Raw genomic sequence first — 21,563 nt, 5'->3', positions numbered from 1 at the left:
ACTGTGCGGCGTGCAGTCTTGGTTTTTCAACAAACACGTCACGTCACGTGTATTACTGTATAGTCATATGAATAGTCAAGGCCGTCAGTGATATAAATTATTTTTGTATGGTTTAATAGGTTATATTTACATTAATAAAATGAGCAATTTAATGGAAAAAGAAAATGATCCAATCTTATATGAATTATTGGAGTATTATATATGCAAACAAGGTCCAGAATTAATAGTAAGTTTGCATAGATACACTTTTAAAGTAAAACAAATTTAAACTCCAAATACCCTTTTTTTCATTTATAGAGATATAAGAACGATGCAATTATTTTACCTAGCAGTGGAACAATAAAAAATGCGCTCCGGTACCTCAATAACAGGTACTCTTTGCCAGAGAGCATATCACAGCAGGTGAATTTAAGTTTGCCATGGAAATTCGCATTAGCAGATTATGGTCGTCTGTTAGCTATCTTACAAGAAAATGTAATAGAAATTCGAAAAGCTAAAGATGAATACTCTTCTATAATAAGCAAAGCTTTAGGTATTCAATATTTTTAAAATTCACTATAAATATATGTTAAACTTTATTTAATAACTTTATAATTTAACAGTACCAAAGGATGCTTTTCCCCAATGGCGTAAAATTGCTTGGAGTCCTGATGGAAGTATATTAGTATTAGCTTCTAGTTATGGCTTCATATCATTTTATAACTCATTAGGAAATAATATTTTTAATATTACACCAAAAACAGTTTCCCAGAGTCCAGATGTTTTAGAGGCTGGAGATGCAATTGCATCAATGTTATTTCTTAAACCAAGAGATAAAAATGAAATTTGGTCTTTTGAATTTATTTTAATTACATATAGTGGTTTGTTGAAATCCTACAAAGTTTCAACAACTAATGGATATAAAGAAAGTTATGAGTTTTCTTTTGGAAGCTTTTATAAAAATGGAATTAATACAGTTGCTTATGACGATATAAATGATTTATTATATGTAGCTGGAAATACTATTACCCAACGAGTTACTGTAAGTTTCATTAGCTGACATAAGAAGGATAATTATCATAAGAGTATTAAACACAAACTAATACTAAACTTTACCTTGTAGTCATCAGCTTCAGAAACTGGGCTTACTTCTTGGCGATTTATTAATGATTATCCATACTGCAAATTATCAGTTACATTTGACCAAAATGAAGTTCAAAATGTAGGTTTTTCAATATGGAATATTTTGCCTACATTTGCATTAGAAACAGCATCAATAATATTTAGGATAAGCATCTCATTTGACAGAAGGCATTTGATTTGTTTACATACTGATGGCTCAGTATCTCTATGGAGTTTACCTAATTTAATATTAAAGAAGAAATGGCGGCTATTAGAACAACCAGATTTTAATATACCTAATCCATTAAGAATTTCAAGGTCAAACAAATTTCCACAAGGTCTAACAGAGTACCATCCAGTAGACATTGGTTGGTGGTCTAATCAAGTAATTATTTTCTTCTCTTTTTTTGTAATAGAAGATCTGAATTATATTTTGTAATATAATGTCTTTATATATTGAAGGCTGTAATTATTACAAGATATTTGGGCTCTACTTCTGTATGCTCTATCCAAAATTTAAATAATCTGTTGGGCGGGACTCCAGAGTTTTTGGCTGATCAGCCACAGATTTCAGAACTTGGTTCAGATAAAGGTTTTCTTTGCTTGGATTGTGAAACATTTATTACAAGTAAAAAGAGAAGCCTAGAATCTAATGTGGAAAATCAAAGCTTAGGTTTGTATAATTGCATTTTTAATAACGGTTATACACTGATTAGTAATAAATTAATATTTATTTCTTAGAAGCCTCATCAGAAAGTGAAAGAGAAGAAGATGATTTAGAGCCTATTACTATCTTAAGTTACGCTACTAACTTAATGCAAAGAGTATTATATTCTTTAACTGATTTTGAAAGATTTCAACCAAAACGTAAAAAGTCAAAATTACTTTATCGTACATATCGTATTCTTGGACTAAAAAGTACTACACCTGAAGAATTATATACTAGAAAAATAGATATTGAAGTAATTCTAATTATCATCATCACTTTAAAATTCTTTATTTGTGTAAAATATAATTGTAGCTAATATTTTCAATAGGAATACGAGGAAGCTTTAACACTGGCAAAAGCATATAATTTAGATACAGACTTAGTTTATCAAACACAGTGGCGTAAATCCGAACATTCAGTGAATGATATTAAGCAACATCTAAGTAAAGTAAGCAAGAGATTGTGGGTTTTAAACGAATGCGTAACCCGCGTACCTAACACTTTAGAAGCAGCAAGTGAGTTACTTAATTTTGGATTGAAATGTGCAAGTTGGGAAACCTTTTTAGCGATTGGCGAACACGATGACGGCAGAGTTATTGCATCAAACGAAGAAGAAGATTGGATTCGATTTGATGGAGCTATTAATTATTCACAAGTAAGTTAATTGGTGATATTTTTGTATATTTATGGTTAAAAAGTTTTATGTTAATTGATATTATTACACAAAAACATTTGTTACAGATTCCAAAAATTCATGATGCTCTAAAGCAGATTGATCTAAATAATCTTTCAGATGCCCAAAAAAATTTAATGAAGCATAGAAAAAAGCTTCTTGAACATATGGATAAATTAATGACATATGAAATTATTTTAGAACCTTCGCTTCCGTATAATAAATTTTTCTATCAAGAGTTTCGTGAACTTTCGGCAGTTGAAAATGCAAAAAGGTATATTTTTTTTATAAGTATTTATAATTTTAGTAGAAATCATTTTAATCAAATAAATTTCTTTAGATTTGCGGAAAATGGAGATTGCCGAGGTGTTGAAATCATGTTTACATATCATGGCTCAAAGTTATTTGATCACTGGTTACCAATCATAAGTTTTTTCCCAGAAACATTAAATCCAAAGTATTATAAAAATCTGTTGCCCAAATGTGATGGCGATAATCAAATATTCTTATTAAATCAGCAAGAATTACGTCAAAAGGATTGGTCTGAAATCGATAAGTTTAGTAATATCGTAGACTGTTCAGAAGATGAGGAAAAGTCGAATAATTTGTACAGCTTAGATTCATCAATCATTGAATATAGGTAAAGTAAATAAATTCATCAAACAGACTAAAACATAAAGTTGCAACATTTCAATTTAAAAACTTTTTATTATTCTAGAACGACGGATCTGACTTGTGAGTTATTGCGGAAATGGTATAAATCACGCGCTTATCAAATTGAAAGGAATAGTTTCATGACCGATAATGCACTTGAATTGATTAAAATTGCAATATCCCATAATATCAATGGTTTAGAACATTTAATATTGGATTTAGAAACTTTAGACGATCTTGTTTACAAAGTCTATTTAGAAGAGATTACTTTAGATTTAATCGAAAAATTAACTGATATAGAAAAAATTAAATTACTAATGAGTAAAATTGATGAAAAAAATTTTATTGATAATATTAAAGATTTACTGCTACCGTTCATAAGAAGAAATCACAAATATTTGGTACTTCTGTGTATATTTATTTAATTTATATATTTTTATAAGTTTTATTATAATAATTTTTTTCACAGGGAGAATTTAAAAAACATTTATTGAACGATTATTTAATATATTTGAGTAAAAGTAGTTTAACTTTAACTGCAAAATTCTTTGAATATATTAAAGAGTCTCAGGATATAGATATGCTTGAAATGGTTGATGACATCATAACTTTAGCTGTAAATTGTATTTATGCTTGCAATGATCTTGATATGTATCAGAAAGCCAAAGAAATATTAGATTTTCTGCCAGAGGATAAAATACACGATTCTACTGTTATATTAGAAGACCTTGAAAATGAATTGCAATGCGCAAACATTTTAAGAAAATATTCTGTTAGAACAACCTTAAGTAATATCAGAAATAATAAGAACATTCCTGAAGTTATTATTTTATTATTTACTCAAATGGCTAGAAACTTTGGCAGAGTGTAAGTATTCTTATATTACCATTATAATTATATTTATCGATAATATTATGAAGCTACTAAATAAAAAAATTACCGATAGCGCAACAGCAGATGAAGATGAATGGGCGCAATTGCTTAATGAGATGCTAGAAATTCATGGACTGATATTTTCTTGTGTTGATGTAGAAGTCTGTTTTGAAATATGCGTGTCAGCGCGTTTAGTATCGGGCAATAAAACGCATATACAAAATTGTGCCGCTCTAATTGAAACAAGGAAGAAGGAAAAATCTCTATTAAAAGTATCCTATGAAAAGGCAGTTAATCTGATTTTAGATGCAAGCAAAGAATACTTTAACAGTTCAAAAAGTCTTATAGACCCAAATATGGAGCTAGCTAAGTAAGTTTCAATACTTTTATTTAAAAATTATATCGAATTACTAAATGTTGAAAATAATTTATTGATTCAGAGCGTGCTTACATCTTATTACGGATAATAATAGAGAAATTAAAGAAGAATGTGACCTTATTAACTCTCTTCAAATCTTACATGAATTTAATATTGATATACTACCTCTTAAAGTAAGATTTACGCAAGACAGATTAAAGTTAATACAAGACTGTTTGAATAAGCGAGAAGACGCTTATAAAAGTAAGCAGCGTTTATTAACACTAGCAAATTATTTACGAATAGAAGAAAAAAATAGTCGTGTGCAAGAGGGAAAAGTATTGGAATTAATAGCTAAAAAAGCACTCGAGGTTGGTTATATAAAACATACTCAAAACATATAATTGCGCACTAATGATATATTTTTATTATATTTTATAACTAGCTAAAAGACTATACCGGATGTATGACGATTATTCAACAGTTAATAACGCTTAATTATATTCCGGCGTGGAAAGTTATTTCAAGCTTGGGGCTTTGTGATCATTTTGAAGATTTGATTTTTCGACGAAAATGCTTGTGGTTTGTCATTAATAATGGTCCTAGCGAAATTCTGCAAAGTACTATTACCCAAGTACATTTAATAGACGTTAAAATATTAAATAAAGACTTACAAAGTTGGACACCAATCGCTGAATCTGATGAGGTTCAAGAATTTGAGGACGATCAAGACCAAGATGCTTATGATACAAATATAATAACTACAGTAAGAAAATTAGGATTTAAAAGAATACCTGACTTTAATAATCTATATCGTATATTACATATTTAATGATATTTTTAGGGTCAAAAAGATATAAAAGAATTTGTACCGCAAGTATTAGAAACTTCAAGCGAAATAGTTAAATCATCTGCGACTTTAGTGAAAAAGTCAACGTTTGATTTAATACGAAATGCAAGTGATAAAAATTTCTGGAAATTTCGATTAAGGATATTAAGCAACTTTGCGTCTGTGCCGCAAAATGAAGCGCAGTATAACGATGAATATACCGAAGAAGAAGACAATTCTGATTTGCAAAGTTTCCCGTTTTACTATAAAATGTTGCATAAAAAATGTAGAACTAGCAATAATTGCATAAAATATTCGAAGTATTCGATGCCAGATGTATTTAATAGAAAATTAAAATATTGCCAGACTTTGCTCAGAATTGCTTTATTAAGCGAATCTTCTTGTTTAGGATTGGAAGCCAGCGATATAAATCATCGTAAGTATTTTACCAATTCAAAAATAAATATTATAACTTTATTAGGGTTTGACTAAAAATACCTTTTTTGCTCATAGTTCTATTAGAATGTGCAAAAGAAATATTATGTGAAGACTGGTTGTTGGGTATATCGTATCTTCTCAGTTTAGACACCGAGTGTACTTACTCTGATGCTCAAACAGTTTTCATGGATCTACCAAGAAATGATTTATATATTCAAACTGCAGCATATTACTATTCCATTCAATTGCATAAAAAAATGTATCCAGAAGTTTCTGATATACATTTATACGACCCAATAGATCTTATTTGTAAAATGAAGGTAGCTTCACAGTCGTGCGAAGATGGTCACCTTAAATCTTCGTTAAATTATTGGTGCGCGCAACTAGTTTCTCATGAAAATAACGCACAAGATCCTATATTGCAATCGTTATTGCTTGAGGATGAAGCATGTAAAGTTGAAAATAATGACATCTACAAAAAAACTGTAAAATTTCTTCGTGATGAAAGTAAAAATACTGAGTCCACAAAAAACTTTAAGGAAGATGACTCTGCCAGTTTACATAAATCTGAATCAAATAAAGAAAATATCACAAAAAGTGATATCGAAACAGAAGGCTGGACAGAAGATTGGGGAGATTTTTCTGATGAAGATATTATTACAGAAGATGCAAAAGAAGAAGTTTCTAAACAAATTATAAATCAGACTGAAGTAATGGAGATGATATACAGAAATGAAGATGAGCGCTTCTTATGTTTTCAAAATATGTTTGCAAATTTATCAAATAAAGAGGAATACCAAAAAATAAGTACACTGCTAAAACAGTGGCCCAAATTCACAAACTTTAGATACACAAGTGTGGACAATCATCCAATATTATCGTTAATGATGGCATCGTTCAAATATATATTTGAAGAGGGAAATAGCTGTGAACATTTATTACTGAATGAATATAAACAATTGATAAGTAGACTTGAATCCGCGCAAGTAAGATTATATAAATCCAATTTGTCCATTAAAATCAATACCTCTAATCGATGTTTAATTAATCATAATAAATTTTTAGATACTACAAGAGTTTCTCGAAGAAAATGATAAGTTACTTCTTACACATAAAATATACATGCAACTGTGCACTAATGATGAATTACTACAAGAAAAAGCAATTCACATTATTAAGGAAAACTATCAAGTAAATAAATTATTTATTTTTGTAGGAAATATAACTATTATATACTAAACAAAACCTTTTTTTTTCAGAAATTAGAAATACCATCTGAAATATTAGAAGAAATCTTCATAAAAGATTTGACATATCATTTTCATCCAGATCATGCAGTTTTTAAAATGATAATCGAGTATGTTTTTATAGAAAAGAAATTAAAAGACGTGGAAAATAATGGAAATAGGCTCATAAGTAAACTTATTGATCAGAAACATATAGTCCCTGCAATGGAAATTACAAATTTAATGGAACACATACCTCCATCTATGAATACGTTTGAAAATAGTCTTCAACTTTTGATACAAAGAAAGAATTATCCTTCTACTACATAAACAATGTTACTTCCAAAACAGAAGATCTCAGCCAAATTTTTTATCTCTCTTTTCATGTAAATAATGTATTGCAATAATTTTAAGAATTTTTATATATGTAATTGTTAATGTCTGTTATAATTTTGTTTATACTATAAGATTTTTTGCTTGTAAATATTTTGAATACTTGGGATAGAAATAAAATTTGTATTACAGAAATATTTTAAAAACTATAAACTACTGTTTTTCGATGACCAAAATAAGAGAAAATTAAACTTAGAATTATTTAATAAGCTATAAATTTATACGAGATATTTCTAACTACAGCATAGCTTTAAATCAGCTCAAGTAGAAATGGAATTAAGACAGTGCACACTTATTTGCATTCGAAGTTACTATATTCATACCTTCTTCAATTAACATTATAGCAGATAATGATATCTTTTATAATTATTACTAATTAAAAAAAATACATGATATATAGTGTTGTACTCCGGCCTTAAAGTTCTGCGATATATATTCTTAAAATACTAGTCTTGATAAGTATTTTAGAAAAAAGAAAATAGAATATTTCCAATAGAATCTCTCAATCTTACTGATTTTATACGAGCGTGTAATTATACTTAATGCTCCTTACCTCAACTAACAATTGTAGTAGTAAAGCCATTGAATTATGCGCGCATCATTAATTAACGATTTCTCGCTCGCGCGTTGCGGTATTGCTTGACGCAGTTATTCCTTCAAACGCATTTCAAGTAGGTATCAGAATCGATGCAGCTCTCCTCTCTGTTCAAGCTCTTTCCAGTTTCCACCCCATCCTTCTCGTCATCCGCCTTTCTCTTCTCGCTTTCCAGCAAGTCGTTGGAAACTGCCAAAGGAGATTTGCGTCAGCGCGTCGCATCCATCACCATTGCAAGACACCTCGCGAATTTATCCATCCATTGTCTTCTCACCCTCACCCTCATCCTCACCATCCTCCTCGCCTTCTCCCAAAATCTTCCTCTATCTTAAGCAGCGCGCTTCGGTACTCGGTACGTCCCCGACTCCTCTAACCGCATTTTCGTCTAATTAAATCCTTCCTTGCGAAATTACACCATTTCTCACAACTTTTTACGCTCATTCACCAAATAAAAAGGACTTCTTTCTTTTTCAATTTCGTCATCTCTTTACTTTTATAACTCTTTTGCAAAATAATCATTACCGTTGTACCAACTGCTAAATACCAGTCACCTTTGTGAGGAAATACACGTAATTTCGGTATAGACTCACGAGCCTAAAAAGCAATAAAATATATAGCTGTCCTCGATATTTTTTAGCATAAAAATCGTAGCTCTTCAATTTCTCATTAAATCTCCAACAATATTTTAATATAGCCAAGCTTCACTTCTATACCGCTATACTATAGTTGCCCTAATTAAAATTTATGCTACCAGTTCAATACGATATACCTTTCTGATTTCTTGTACCTGTGTTATTTACATTTCTAAGAAAATGATTTATTTCCGGTATTATTGGAATTCCATAGTAATTGTTATCGAAAAACAATATGACACCAGAGTTCTTAATTTAGGATACCTTTTATATATAATATATTTTCATCGTATATACCTGTGTTTATAGACGTTCTTAAGAGTCTACGCGTAAAGTTAAATACGATACTCGATGGCTTTAGGAAATTACATGTCAGACATCACGATGTAAATAAAACTATAGTAACTTGACCTACGTTGGGAGTCCTTTGCAAGGTTCTCCCTAGCAGTCTTTCTTCTAGTCTTTATCATTATTGGCTCCTTTGAGACCCTTGCACGTGTCTTAAACTGGTAAACCGTGTCCAAAGTTAAAGCGACTGTTGAGAGAATGAAGGAAAAACTCATTGCAATCGATTGTCCATAAGTTTTAATTCTATACTTAATCTCGATAAAGAATTGTAAAATTCGTGTTAAACGATGAGCATGAAGGGGAGTGGGTATACTATAGATACAGACTTGTTCATAGATGTTCGCACGATTGCAAGGCGAAACTTAAACGATACTCGATGCCTCTAGGAAATTACACGTCAAAAGTCACAATGTCAATAAAACCAGTAACTTGACCTAGGCCCGAACCCCTTTGAAAGACCCTCTCTCTCGCTCTCGTCTAATGTTCTAATCTCTATCATTATCAGCTCCTTCGAGCTCCTTGCGCGATCTCAATTATTAATGATTTCCCAACCATCGATGGTCGTCGTGACTTAATTATAATTAATCTTGACACTGCATTTATCACTGATAAAACTTTCCTTCGTCTACGATGGTGGTTACCTTTAGCCGTTCTTCAAACTATGGATAATTTATTATTATTTCTGAGAAATTTATTAAGATAGTATTATAAAGATAGATTATCGTTCTATTTAATCGTGGAGCATAGTTAGCAGCAAAGGATTTCCATAGTAATATCCTAAACCAGCATACCTTGTACATATTAGCATTAGCTAATTGCGTTATGTACACTTTAACTATCGCTACTACTTAATGAACGAGAGAAGAATTATAATTTAATAATAAATTTGTTTTGGGATTGTTTCTCTCTCATTTAATTATATACATCATATATTTGGAAGGGGACAGCTATACACAGGGATGTCACGGGTATTAGTTGGATATTATAAAGCTCTCCGAGCTCTCATCAGGACTAAAAATTAGATTTTACTAAACGCATCGCTTATTTTAATAGTGAGATTTTGTAACAGTACCCAGTTATTAATTTTGCCAGTGGCGAGAGCAACTTTCAGCGGTATTTGATTAATAACACCGTTTCAAGTCCGAAGAGGTCGAGCGTTGGTGCTTTCGAATAGAGCGAGTGCAGCTGTACTGCGGTTACTCGGTAATTAAGCGTGGTGTAAGCATCCATGGTAATCCTACCAAGTATATACGTGATCCTTTAAAGACGAGACCATCCCTATTAGTTCATTAAACGATCCCGTTTCTACGGCAGAATCTATGACTTCATAAATCCTATTGGAGATTTTCTCAAAATACCAATAAATAATTCCAAGATTCAATTTACTCCCCATGCTCCGTGATTAATTTCATCGATAGAATTATCATTTGAAAATTTCAGCCATTCGATCGAGCTTCGTATTTTTTTCAATAACAATCGAAGCTTGCTAATAACACCTGCTGCAAATTGTTTTTAAGATTGGTTTGCCAAGTAGAGCAGAAACCTTAATCAAACTCCAGCAATTGCATTGTGCGATTAGTCAATATGGACATGATACCTACCTAACGTCCTTAACCATAGCATGATTAAAGCGACAGCTTCTGCTTAATCCTGGCGATTAAATGGAATAGTATATCGATCAGCAGGCAAGCCTGCTTAGCGTTAGATTTTATAATTGGAGAAACCGGTTCTTTCCTAATCAATCAGACGTAATTTTAAAGCAAGAAACTTTGGTGAACCAGCCTATAGGATAAGCTCGATAATCCTGAGGAAAAACTCGAAGGATCAGCAAAGTGTATAACAGTCTTAGACTGTCCACGACATCACCTCCAATCGCGTTTACTGTCACTTTCAAAATGATTAATGGCCTGGCATCAGCAGCTGATACAATTTATTGGAAACAGCCCATTGATGGTGTATACGCTGTGTACCACGTGTATGGGTTCTATACATAATAAGATAATCTATGTCACCAAACTGTAAGGTGCAGTCATGCTATCAGCAACCGATAACTATATTGCTATTATGCCATGGCTTGTATCCATTAATTACTTTTACTTCATTAGATTCATCATTCGAACTTTGGATAGTCATTAATGGTACACGCTGAACAGTCTTATACGAGATCTTTATAAGCTTGAATTAAGCCCGATGCTCGTTCCTTATTCGCACTAAAATTGTTTATTACGCTTTTCAAGCTGTGCAAATTATAGTGTAATTTGCTTACATGGACGTAATGTCCAGGTTGTATCGAAGAACCTCCGTTATATGGCAGTGCATGTTAATATCGTTTGGATGGAAGCGAGCGAAGGCTTTTGAAAATCATTTGTAGAATTTGTAGAGCATGTAGAATTAAATTTCTGTATTGTCTTGAACAAATTGAATTTTCCTCGCAGAGTGATCCGAGCACGATCAGTGAAATGAAAATGACTTTTCATCTGTGTTCTATGGCTTCGCCACGTACATGTATATATGTATACTAATGCGCCTATTGATGTGACGCAGATCAAAACTGAAAAGAATTGAAACGTGCAAAAGTTCGGCGAAGCTAATAAACCTTTTGCAATAATTAAAATTTAGCGACGCTACGCTACGTTCGTGCGCTATTCGAAAATTTACCATTTCGAGCATGCGGTTGTTTCAGTATTTCGGTACAGTGTAAAAAAGTAAACTTTTGATTCTCATCCAAGAGTTATTCCATCGATACTGCGCATTGTATATCCAGATAACATTAGAAAAAACTTTCTGGAGACTTGCGTCCTTTTTAGCGAATCCTCTTTACTCGTATTCCTCTCTCCATTTTTCTTAATCATTTCCACTTTGGAGCACGATCCGCAGTTGTCTTTTCTATACTCCACTTCACTTTCTTTTCTTTTTGCCATTTTCTTTCGTTCTCTAAAGAAAATCCTGAGGAACGATGAACTTTTCGAGAGTTTCAATTTATTTCCTCAACTTCGTTTAACTCCAGGTCCGATCATTATGGTTTGATTCTACTTAATAATTCTCTGCCCTCGCTACCCACTTTTTCACATGCCAAACATTCTCCGCTTTCTTACTTAGGGAACAATAGATGTAGTTATATCAATGTTGTTCTCCCAGTAGTATTTTTCATTCGAAACCCAGGACTTGGATAAAAAAAAAACATGTTTTAAATTTAACAACGATAAGAGTATATTTTTTTCTTCGATTGCACGGATAATGCAAAATTCCACGATGAACAGCAACATCTATAAAAATATAACCCCTGCGATCAGTTTTAACAAAAAAAAAAAAAAAAAAACATTTATACCGAATACTTTAAAGTCGTATACAGTTACATCTGAAATAATTCCACAAGTTTATTAGTACTTGAAAAATAGATAGTGAGAATTCATCGTTATAGCCCAACAGCACGAGAAAATGCAGTCTCGTTAAATTTTATTATTTCAGGAGAGTTAGCAGTGAAAATTGAATGAAATCAAATTTGGATTGGTGAATTTATTGCGGTGTAACTTTTTGTAAAGTATGAAAAATTGGAATGTGGCTCTCATTCACCACACGCGTGCTCAGGCCTGTTGTTATAGCGTGTAAACTATTGCTACCGCAGGCCATGCTTTCAGTTTCCGAGGGAGTAGCTAGCATGTGCACAATCGTTTCTCCTACCTTCCTTACCCCTCCCCCTCCCCCTTTCCAGTAACGCTGCACTACTCCACTCAGCTCGGTCTGGTCTGCCGCGGTATAATCCATTTACGCCATGGGTATAAACGCTCTTACAATCGGAGCCGCAAACCCCTTCTCTTCTTCCCCAACATAATCTTCAACTTCGTTTCAGAGATATATCAACTTCTCTTTTACCGCTTGCTCGATGCTGGACAACCAACTTACGCGCCAACTTCCCTTTTATCGCTAACACGCGGTCTCCCTCATCATACTTCTCGCCAATCTCTGCAAATTCAACGGTAGATTTTATCCAAACTTACAAATCTCTGCCAATCTTTCCCCTCCTATTCCTCGTACTACGCAGGACCTTCTCTTTACTTATTTAAAAAAAAAAATAACTTTCACGCGTCACTGAAAATATTCAATCGTTTTAAAAAACTACATTTTTACCAAGCGAGGCTCAGAGGATATTTGAACGTATCACCCGTTGAGATTTTTCTCGAAAAACCAAGTCAATTATTAAGGCCTTTTTGCATAATATCTCGTTGAACTTTGGGCGAAATCTTTGAGTGCTATATGGTGTGATTGGAACTTAGCCTAAATGGCACGAGGGTTCACGTGCACTTCTCCATATTAAATATGCAAATTGAAGTGCACTTATGAGTTAGCAGTTCTTACTCTCGTTTCATACGAGCCGATCTCTTACAGTTCGTTTAATCGAGTAAATTAATCCGATCCGTAATTCCGAGTAAATGAAAACCGGACAGGAAGCGATAGGACTGTGCTCCTGCACAGCTATGAGTCGGGTTAAATATGCAAATGAAGTTTTACTTGTGTCTTAGGTTAGGCTTCGGTTGCACCCCGAAACGTTGCTGGAGCGAATAAGGAACATTCTGGGGAAAGTGCCAACACGTGCATCCTCCTCTCATGTTTGTCCAATTAAATCACGTCCCCACATAAGAGTCAAGAGCTTACCCTCCAGCACAGAATTCTGATCCAAGCAGCTCGACTCTCTGGGAATACATCGTCTCCTGCCATTGTTTCTGTTTATTAGACAAATCAGACAAATCAGACAAATATCTATATACACCTCGCTTCGTCTACCGTAATCAATTTACCGATCGATGCTTTCCACACCCTCCCCCCCCCCCCCCCCTACTGTCTCTCTCCTCATTCACACGCATTGGATAAAACGAAGCTTGCAATTTCGCGAGATGTTGAAGAAATTTTAATGCTTGAGGAAAACTGTCAGAATTGCTTATAGTCTATTGTATTTTATACTTGCTATTTCATTTACAATCATTTGGTATTACTGGGCATTAATCAAAAAGGGGTAAAAGGGTAACGGAGTTGATTAAACTTGCCTCTGATAAATAATGATCCAATGGTAGAACAGTCTGGGACTCGCTATTATATTTACGATATTAGATTGCGCTAGATTACTGACTCCGTAATTAATGAGTTTGTTTTGAAATTTGTGTTAACTGTGAAATACTAATGAACAGATTCAGCTGTTCCCGCTAACAATTAGAGAACTGCACATTCTCGTTTTCGTTCTTGTTCGATGCATCCTGACAAGCCCATGAATCATTTGACACTTCTTCCTAATATGCACGCTATACCCAAGAAAATGCTTATTGGTGTTTGCTTCACCGAGCTTCAATATATAGTATATGTCATAAATGTAGATTTAAGCAGTTTTTTAAAATTTTTAATTGTTTAACGATAGAGATACTATAATTATATATATAAATTAAATCAACAATTAAGCAGGCTCTTCTTGTTTTATCCTCAATGCTGCAGTTATCTTAAATCTTTCGCATTCCTCCAACTTGACTATGTCTAGTTTCTCCTCGTGTTTCGTTTTCACTTGTGTCTGTCACTCATCTTAAGAGTAGCTTTTCTTACCTCGTATTTACCACCACTCTCTCCCTCTTTCGTTTCGTATTGTTTTTTATTCTTACTCCTCTTGTTGATAGCGCCTTTTTTATCCTTTCTCGTTAATTCTCCTTCTCCAACTTCTTTCAGTCTCTCTTTATTTCTGTTTACCCTTTCCCAGCCTTCTTCATTTACTCGCTAGCTTCATTCCCTCTCAGTCCACGCTTCTCTGGCAAAGCGAGTCGGTAGACCTGCACTTTTAATTAAATAATGCGATTCGCAACGTGTTTGAAATACCAGCAATTCATCTTCCTTGAATTTAACCTATATATACCTTTCTTCTAGCGTTACAACCCTTCTTTGTCCTTATTCACCCACGACAATTATTTTATTCTTACTCCATTGACTTTTCTATCTTCGACTAGAATCTCATTGAACGTAAAATGGACTTGGCAAATAACAGAAGTTACTTTTTCCAAGGAATCAATCAAGCTCCAATTTTGTGCTGTATATAAACAAGCAGAGATTTTAGTGCCACGTGGAAAGAGTAAGAAAAATCTTTATGATACTGATTAATCACTCGTAACATCTGCCTTTTTTTTATTAGTTACATACATCAACAATAATTTACTTGGAATAAGTTATAAAACACAAATGATTTTCATAGGCATTGAAATTATTTGTATTATTGTTATATCTTCTATTTCTTTTATCATTTAAATTTGTACAAATATATAGTTATTATTAAAATAATAAATCCAGAAGAGCAAACAAAGGGTCCCCATTTGGATCAGCTTTTGCTTCGGCTGCAGCATTTAACTGCTTTAATAGCAGATAACAACATACTGTCAGCTAATAAAATTACAACACAGAAACTTGCTCCCTTCATATTGATTTGTCACTTTAATCCGTTAAATATAAGCTTCTATGCAGGTTCCATATTTATATAAATATTTACTCATAAAGATAACTGCATAATACTATCTATAAGTGATTTATTCATCATACCATAAAGTTTTATTGTTTATATAAACCAAATAACGAATATAAAAAAGTTTGAAATTGATATTTGCTCAATAAAGAAACGAAAAGCAAATTAAATCCAATTTCCAAAGTCGCTTTTACGTTCGTCAACATTTAATTAGTACAAACTTTTTTGCTAAAATCTATCAAGAAAAATGAAGTGATTTTATTAACGCAAAGCTCATTATCGCATATATCCATAGCTTTATACTATATGTAGTGTAGTACCATATAGTGGAATATATTTAATTAAAAAGTAATAAATCATTGAAGGAAGAGTTTGTGCACGTATTGCCAATAAATATCCCCAGGGCTGAATCATTCGCTGTGGAGCCTTCGCACTTTTTCACGCTCTTCCGTCAAATTTTCTTCTGTTTGCTCGACCGTCTGATTGGACCCAGTGTTCCGTACGCAATTATAGCTCATCGTACTTCTTCCTCCCCACCCGCACTTCCCTTCTCACCCAACTTCTTTTATCTAGTTTTAAAAAACGATTTCTCTATTTTGGCCGTGTGTATCTCTTAAAGTCTTCGCGCAGTTGGCTTTATCAAATTTATTAAAAAAATATTTGCGAAGTCTCAGTTACTCTAAGTAAATTTGTGTATGTTTTATTAATTTCATATTATCGTGTATGAGTTTATCTTTACTTGAAAACTTGACGAGCTTATTGGTAGAAAGTCCCAATTGTTTAGTTTGAGAATTGAACTTGCGTTGGATCTTGTGTGCTTAACACTCGTGCGTTTATAGCATGAATGTAAAGCACGGGTTTACGATGTTCGTAAACCTACCTCATGGTCAAAAGCATAATATCATCTCATGTATTAACAAACATCAACATGAGCTACATCTTCAAACAGCGAACCTTTTGCCACAATATCGTAAACGATCCTTCCTATAATAACCCTTATTTTATTATATATATATACACGGTAGTCCATGTAATTTGATCAACGAAAATAACATTAAAAATTTTGTATACAATAACTCATGACTTGTGTAGGTGCATTATGCAATGCACAGTTTTTTTTCATAGATAGGTGGCGTTTCAGAGATTTCAAAAAGTTGCCTTGATTTGTTCCTTTTTTTAATGGAATTCCAGATTTTTATTGCATATTCTTGTAACTTATCTCAAGAGCTTTCGAAACCCTTCTCTTTATTTTTTCATTTCACTCAATTGTTTACGAGATATTTCGATTTGAAAGTATACGTAGGTAAGCGACTATGCAGTGTGTGTACGCATAGCGGTCACCACACACTTCAAACAAAGCCACAACCATATGCAATTTCAAATTGAAATATCTCGTAAACGATTGAATTGAAATGAAAAAAATGGAAAGAGAGATTTCAAAAGATTTCTGGGATAAGCTACAGGAATATGCAATAAAAATCTATAGGTTTCTGTTTAAAAAAAATGAAAGTGATTTTAAAATCTTTGAAGGCCTCAACATATCAAAGATAAACTATGCACACTCTACACAATGCACCTTCTCAAACCATGCAAACTATTGTGTAAGGAATTTTGTATGAATGCATACTTTCAAAGACATTTTTTCTAATTTTAAGATACGTGGACCTCTTACTCTGTATAAAATATATTGTTAAAATTTATACTTCCACCAATATTTATAAATAATTAACATTATAAATACACGTATATGTGTGAAAAAAATTGTCTGTACGTTTACTATTAATGACACTGTATAAAATTTTTCCGATAATTAAAGATAAAACAATAGTATATAGACAAAGATAATAGCAAAATTATTTACTTGTTTCAAAATATATTTAAAGTTAATATTTTTTTATTTTATTGCATTGTACTAACAATTTAATTTCGTCGTTTGTCTTTAAATTTTTTGCGTTTTATTGCAGGTAAATGGGAATAATTATTATTCCTTATTAGAGCCTCTTTAAAACATCATGCACAATAAAATTATATGGTGAGAAGGGCTAGCGCTGCGAAAAGGGTAAATTGGCGCGTGTAGTCTGAAGCAGTAATAGTGAAGACTGAATGGGAAGGTGAAGGGGTGGATCGTTGGTAGGGGTGTGAGTCTGGTGCTACCATAAAACGTCGGGATGCTCTAGTCGCCCGGCAGTAGGCAAGGTGAGCGCCACGCTGATGGTTGGAGATGCACATTTCCAATGTTTTCCTTATACTTTTAACGACACGTGCTTCCACTACACGATTACCGAACATTTTCAAATATCAAACAAACGTGTTACTTCCAATCACGATGTAAATTTTCCTCGTGTATAAACCAGTGCTCGTACAAAACTTTTCATAAATGACGATAAACAAAACCAGAGGGACGAAATTGTCGTGAGTGAGTGTTCGACAAGTTTATTCAGTTTTAGATACAATTTCTATAACAATTTTATAAAATATGATTCGATGAGTAGCATTCGAAATTAAATAAAAAAGTGCGCGGAAAATGGATTCCGCGCGTGCACGTGATATAATAGCATTTATAAGTCTGAAAGTTATTATTAGTGTTTGTAGCAAATTTATAAAGAGAAATTTATTCGGCTAGAGAATTAAATAATTGGATACGTAGTATGCAATTTAACTGACAATTGGAATTCATTCATTTTTGCAGTGGATTTTCAAGTATGCAGCATCAGATCAAAAAGTTTTCTCGGACCCTTTCGTCTGTCTTTCCGTTGATCGTGCTGAATTATTCATAAAACGGTCAATCCCAATTCTGCCATTCTTCGAATTTTGAATTGTCAAAAAAAAGTTAAATGTCTTTTAGTGCATACTATTGTTAAACTTGTGTTTAACTAAAATATATTTATATATCTTGATCCTTCATCCTAATATATATATCTAACAAGAAATTATGTGTTTTGTTTTTACAGATTGAATATATTCTAAAGGAATACGTCATGATTTTAAAGAGCATCGTTGAGAAATTGGAATATCCGAAGCAAACTAAGGGAGGAGTTAGAAAAATAATGAGTTGCCACAAATGCAATTTACAAACTTTACGTAGAAAACAAGGAGCAACGCTGCTCGATGAATGATAGGATAATGTCCTGTGATAAGGCGTCGCGACGCCTAAGACATTTGATCTATAAGGCAAGAAGATTTGGTTTGAGCATCGATGACGTCACTGATCTGCCAGCAACAAAAAAATTGCTGTCAACTCGTCGTACTTCGTATACCTGGACAATCATTCTAATTATCATTTTCATTTTAAGTGGTACTGCTATTTTGGTACTACTCTGTGCACCTTGCACTACTAAGACGAAAATTTGAGTTCCTCGTTATATCCTGCAAAGGGTTTATTTCATTTTTCATTAAATTTACGCTATGTTGATAAATTATCTTTTCCATTAATTCTCAATCACTTATTATAATTAATACATGTATGATACGAACTATTATAGCAATAGAGAATTTTATTAAAGTTTTTTCGCAACTAAACAATATTTAGATTTTCCTGAAGAGTTTTCCTTTTTTACTGTAAAATTATATATGTTTAAATAGTACTTATATAACAATACTTACAATACGAGCTCCCGATTATTTTTATTCAATGTGGTATTTTTCTAATTTTACTTAATTAAAAAATACCTTCAAACAGATATTTTTTGCTGGGCTTTGAATTTTATCCTAGCTTTTTTTAAGTGCGTAATGTGAAGCGAGTCAAGAATCTTGATTGTCAAATAAGAGAGATTGGAATTTCAGACAGGTACAGACGAATCTTGCGAAAGAACACTTGGTCAAAGAGCCGTCCAAGAGACACCAGCTTTAGCAGATACTTTAAACACATAGTATGTAGTGTACTTTAGTGTCCAGTCCCTACCCCAGTGTACCGAAGCTCGAGGGCTCCCTCGTTGTTTCCCGTGCTCACCTCCCATGCTACTCGTATATCCCGGAAGACTGAAGAGAATCATCGTTATCCAAAACCTGATGCTACTGCTCGAGTTCAATTTCAAAGGACACTACGCGAATGTATATTTATGATTAAATTTTATTTTTAATCAATGTACCATAAGCTCTATTTTATTTCTTTTAATTTACATCAATCTTCACTTTAATTAGGCATCTATAATTAAAACTGTTACTTCATCGATCGTAACATTTTACATTTATTTTTCATTACAGATCTAAAATTTGCTACGATTTTCAATGTTTGGGGACCTCATGAAAAATATACACGATTTATTTAATAATAGATTTAACATAATTAATCGATCATAAATATTGACTTTGAATATTAATAAATTTATTATTAATAAATTATGTAATTTAGCAATATATACATGTACTTTTATGTAATTCACAATTTGAACTATAATGGTTCTTATTAATACATTGCTCAATATTGAAATAAAATTTCTGATCTTAATATTAGATATATATGTTAATGTAATCAATCAATTGACCCAGCTTGGTAGTCTATTTTTACCTTTTTTATATAAATAAGAAAAAAAACAAATACACTTTCGTTAATGAATTTCTATATATTTACCCATCGTATTAAATAAAACGTGTATAAAAATCTGTAACGACGGAAAGCAAGTGAAAAGTCACTCAAGAGTTATCAGAGCTTCAATAAAGTACAGTGGTTTTGAGTATCCGGTAAATCTTTCACATTATAAAATTATATCAATCTCACCATCATTCCATAATAATTTATTTAAGCGTTAATAAATTGATAAAGTATTTTCCTTTCGAATGAATTTAAGAGGAAATTCTAACGACGAGATATGAATCTACATCAGGAGGATTCACGCGTAATTAATATTAATATGAATTGGCTTAATTTCACGAATGATCCTTTTTGCCATTAGTTACAAATTAGAACGTATAAGTGATTTTGAGAAAGATAGAATAGATTATTTACGTGCAAAGAGGAAGTATTCATAACGAGAAAGAGGGGGAGCCAAACTGACTGAGTAATAAAATTTTGATGAAAAGCTAAAGGACGACCTCGTCAAAGCCGTGAGGGATATATCCACAGTTTGATGGGAGCAATGGGAATATTAAACTGATTGGCCTGTGAGTTTTGGTGGGTGAATACTATTAAAATCGCTTTTTATTTGTTTTCTGGAATTACGAATTTTTTAGAGATATTCCTAACTTCTTATGACAATTTTTAACAAATTCAGGTGTTTTATAGACCTTTGTGCTAAAATGTAGAATTTATGTACGCTTTAGCATAATGCTTACACGTAGCACGTAAAACATAACGTATAGAGGGTATCTCCGTTTAAATACTAAACAACGCAGATAAAATGGCTTTTAAAGATTCATTTTTTTTCTCTTTGTTTTAGAGATATGCAAAAAAAATTATGTACTTTTGTTTTATAATAGTTCTTATTTATTTCCAGTTTACCTTATATCACATTACTAATTTGATGTAAATACTATTAAAAATACTGTTGACTGCAGGTAGCAATGTAAGCGCTGCTTCTTTTCGTAACTGGGTTATTTGCAACAAGATATTGAATTTGTTCGTTTAGTCATACTACTACAAGGTGCAAAACATGCATTGCTCTACTGCAAAACAGTATTTTTACAAGTATTTAAATTAAATAAGTAATTAACACTAAACGAGTACTGATGATTTTTTATCTACATTTATTTACATTTAAAAAGAGTCATTTGACCACCATTGATATCTTTAGTATTTAGAATTAAGGTAAATTGCAAACAAATAGAGAAAATTACGAAACATTTGTTTCTTTTTTTATTCTTTTTTGATTGTGTATATCTACAAAATAAAACAAAAAGGGAGAGAAATCCTTAAAGGACTATTTTCTCGTTGCTTTTTAATTTACTAAAAACTGCAGGTGTTCTGACATTTAACGAGGAGATATTTCTCTCATATAATAATTAAATCATTTATTTCGTTTATTCTAAATTAAATTGTTTACACAATATGATGAATTTGATAGAAATCTCTTTTACTTTTACAGCTTATTAGGTTTAAACATAAGTTAATTTTCTCATTGATAGCGTGAATTCTGCTTTGTAGGTGGAGCTTAGCAAATTTGTTATCCGGAGTTAGTAAAGTTTAGTTGACCTTCGGTTTATTTGTGTAATGGCTGTTTAGACAGAACCGTAACCGAGACATTGTGCATCAGTATTGCATTCGTAGTTCATATAGTAAGGTAGGACGAGCGTAAACAACTATATTGTGCCA

General features: G+C 32.4%; 1 protein-coding gene across 2 annotated transcripts; it reads left to right on the top strand.

The window, feature by feature from the left end:
* The first annotated feature begins 91 nt into the window (after window positions 1-91).
* On the top strand, window positions 92-7,383 carry LOC136774321 (NBAS subunit of NRZ tethering complex-like). 2 transcript variants are annotated; one of them, XM_066728532.1, is made up of 18 exons: window positions 92-226; window positions 298-532; window positions 603-1,021; window positions 1,103-1,486; window positions 1,564-1,774; window positions 1,846-2,063; window positions 2,139-2,465; window positions 2,552-2,757; window positions 2,824-3,123; window positions 3,202-3,538; window positions 3,607-4,004; window positions 4,084-4,380; window positions 4,451-4,739; window positions 4,814-5,134; window positions 5,213-5,633; window positions 5,711-6,621; window positions 6,701-6,826; window positions 6,895-7,383. In XM_066728532.1, the coding sequence occupies exons 1-18, from the start codon at window positions 140-142 to the stop codon at window positions 7,189-7,191; spliced, it is 5,784 nt and encodes a 1,927-aa protein (XP_066584629.1). In that variant the 5' UTR covers window positions 92-139; the 3' UTR covers window positions 7,192-7,383. The 2 variants fall into 2 exon arrangements, with proteins under 2 accessions (XP_066584629.1, XP_066584628.1); XM_066728531.1 differs by having other exon boundaries at window positions 1,843-2,063.
* The last annotated feature ends 14,180 nt before the right edge of the window (window positions 7,384-21,563 follow it).

Source organism: Prorops nasuta, unplaced genomic scaffold (assembly GCF_024137725.1).
Source record: "Prorops nasuta isolate Cenicafe-Biocafe unplaced genomic scaffold, Cenicafe_Pnas_1.2 PNAS00006, whole genome shotgun sequence".
Taxonomy (NCBI): Eukaryota; Metazoa; Arthropoda; class Insecta; order Hymenoptera; family Bethylidae; genus Prorops; species Prorops nasuta.
This window is presented reverse-complemented; position numbering and strand designations above follow the sequence as displayed.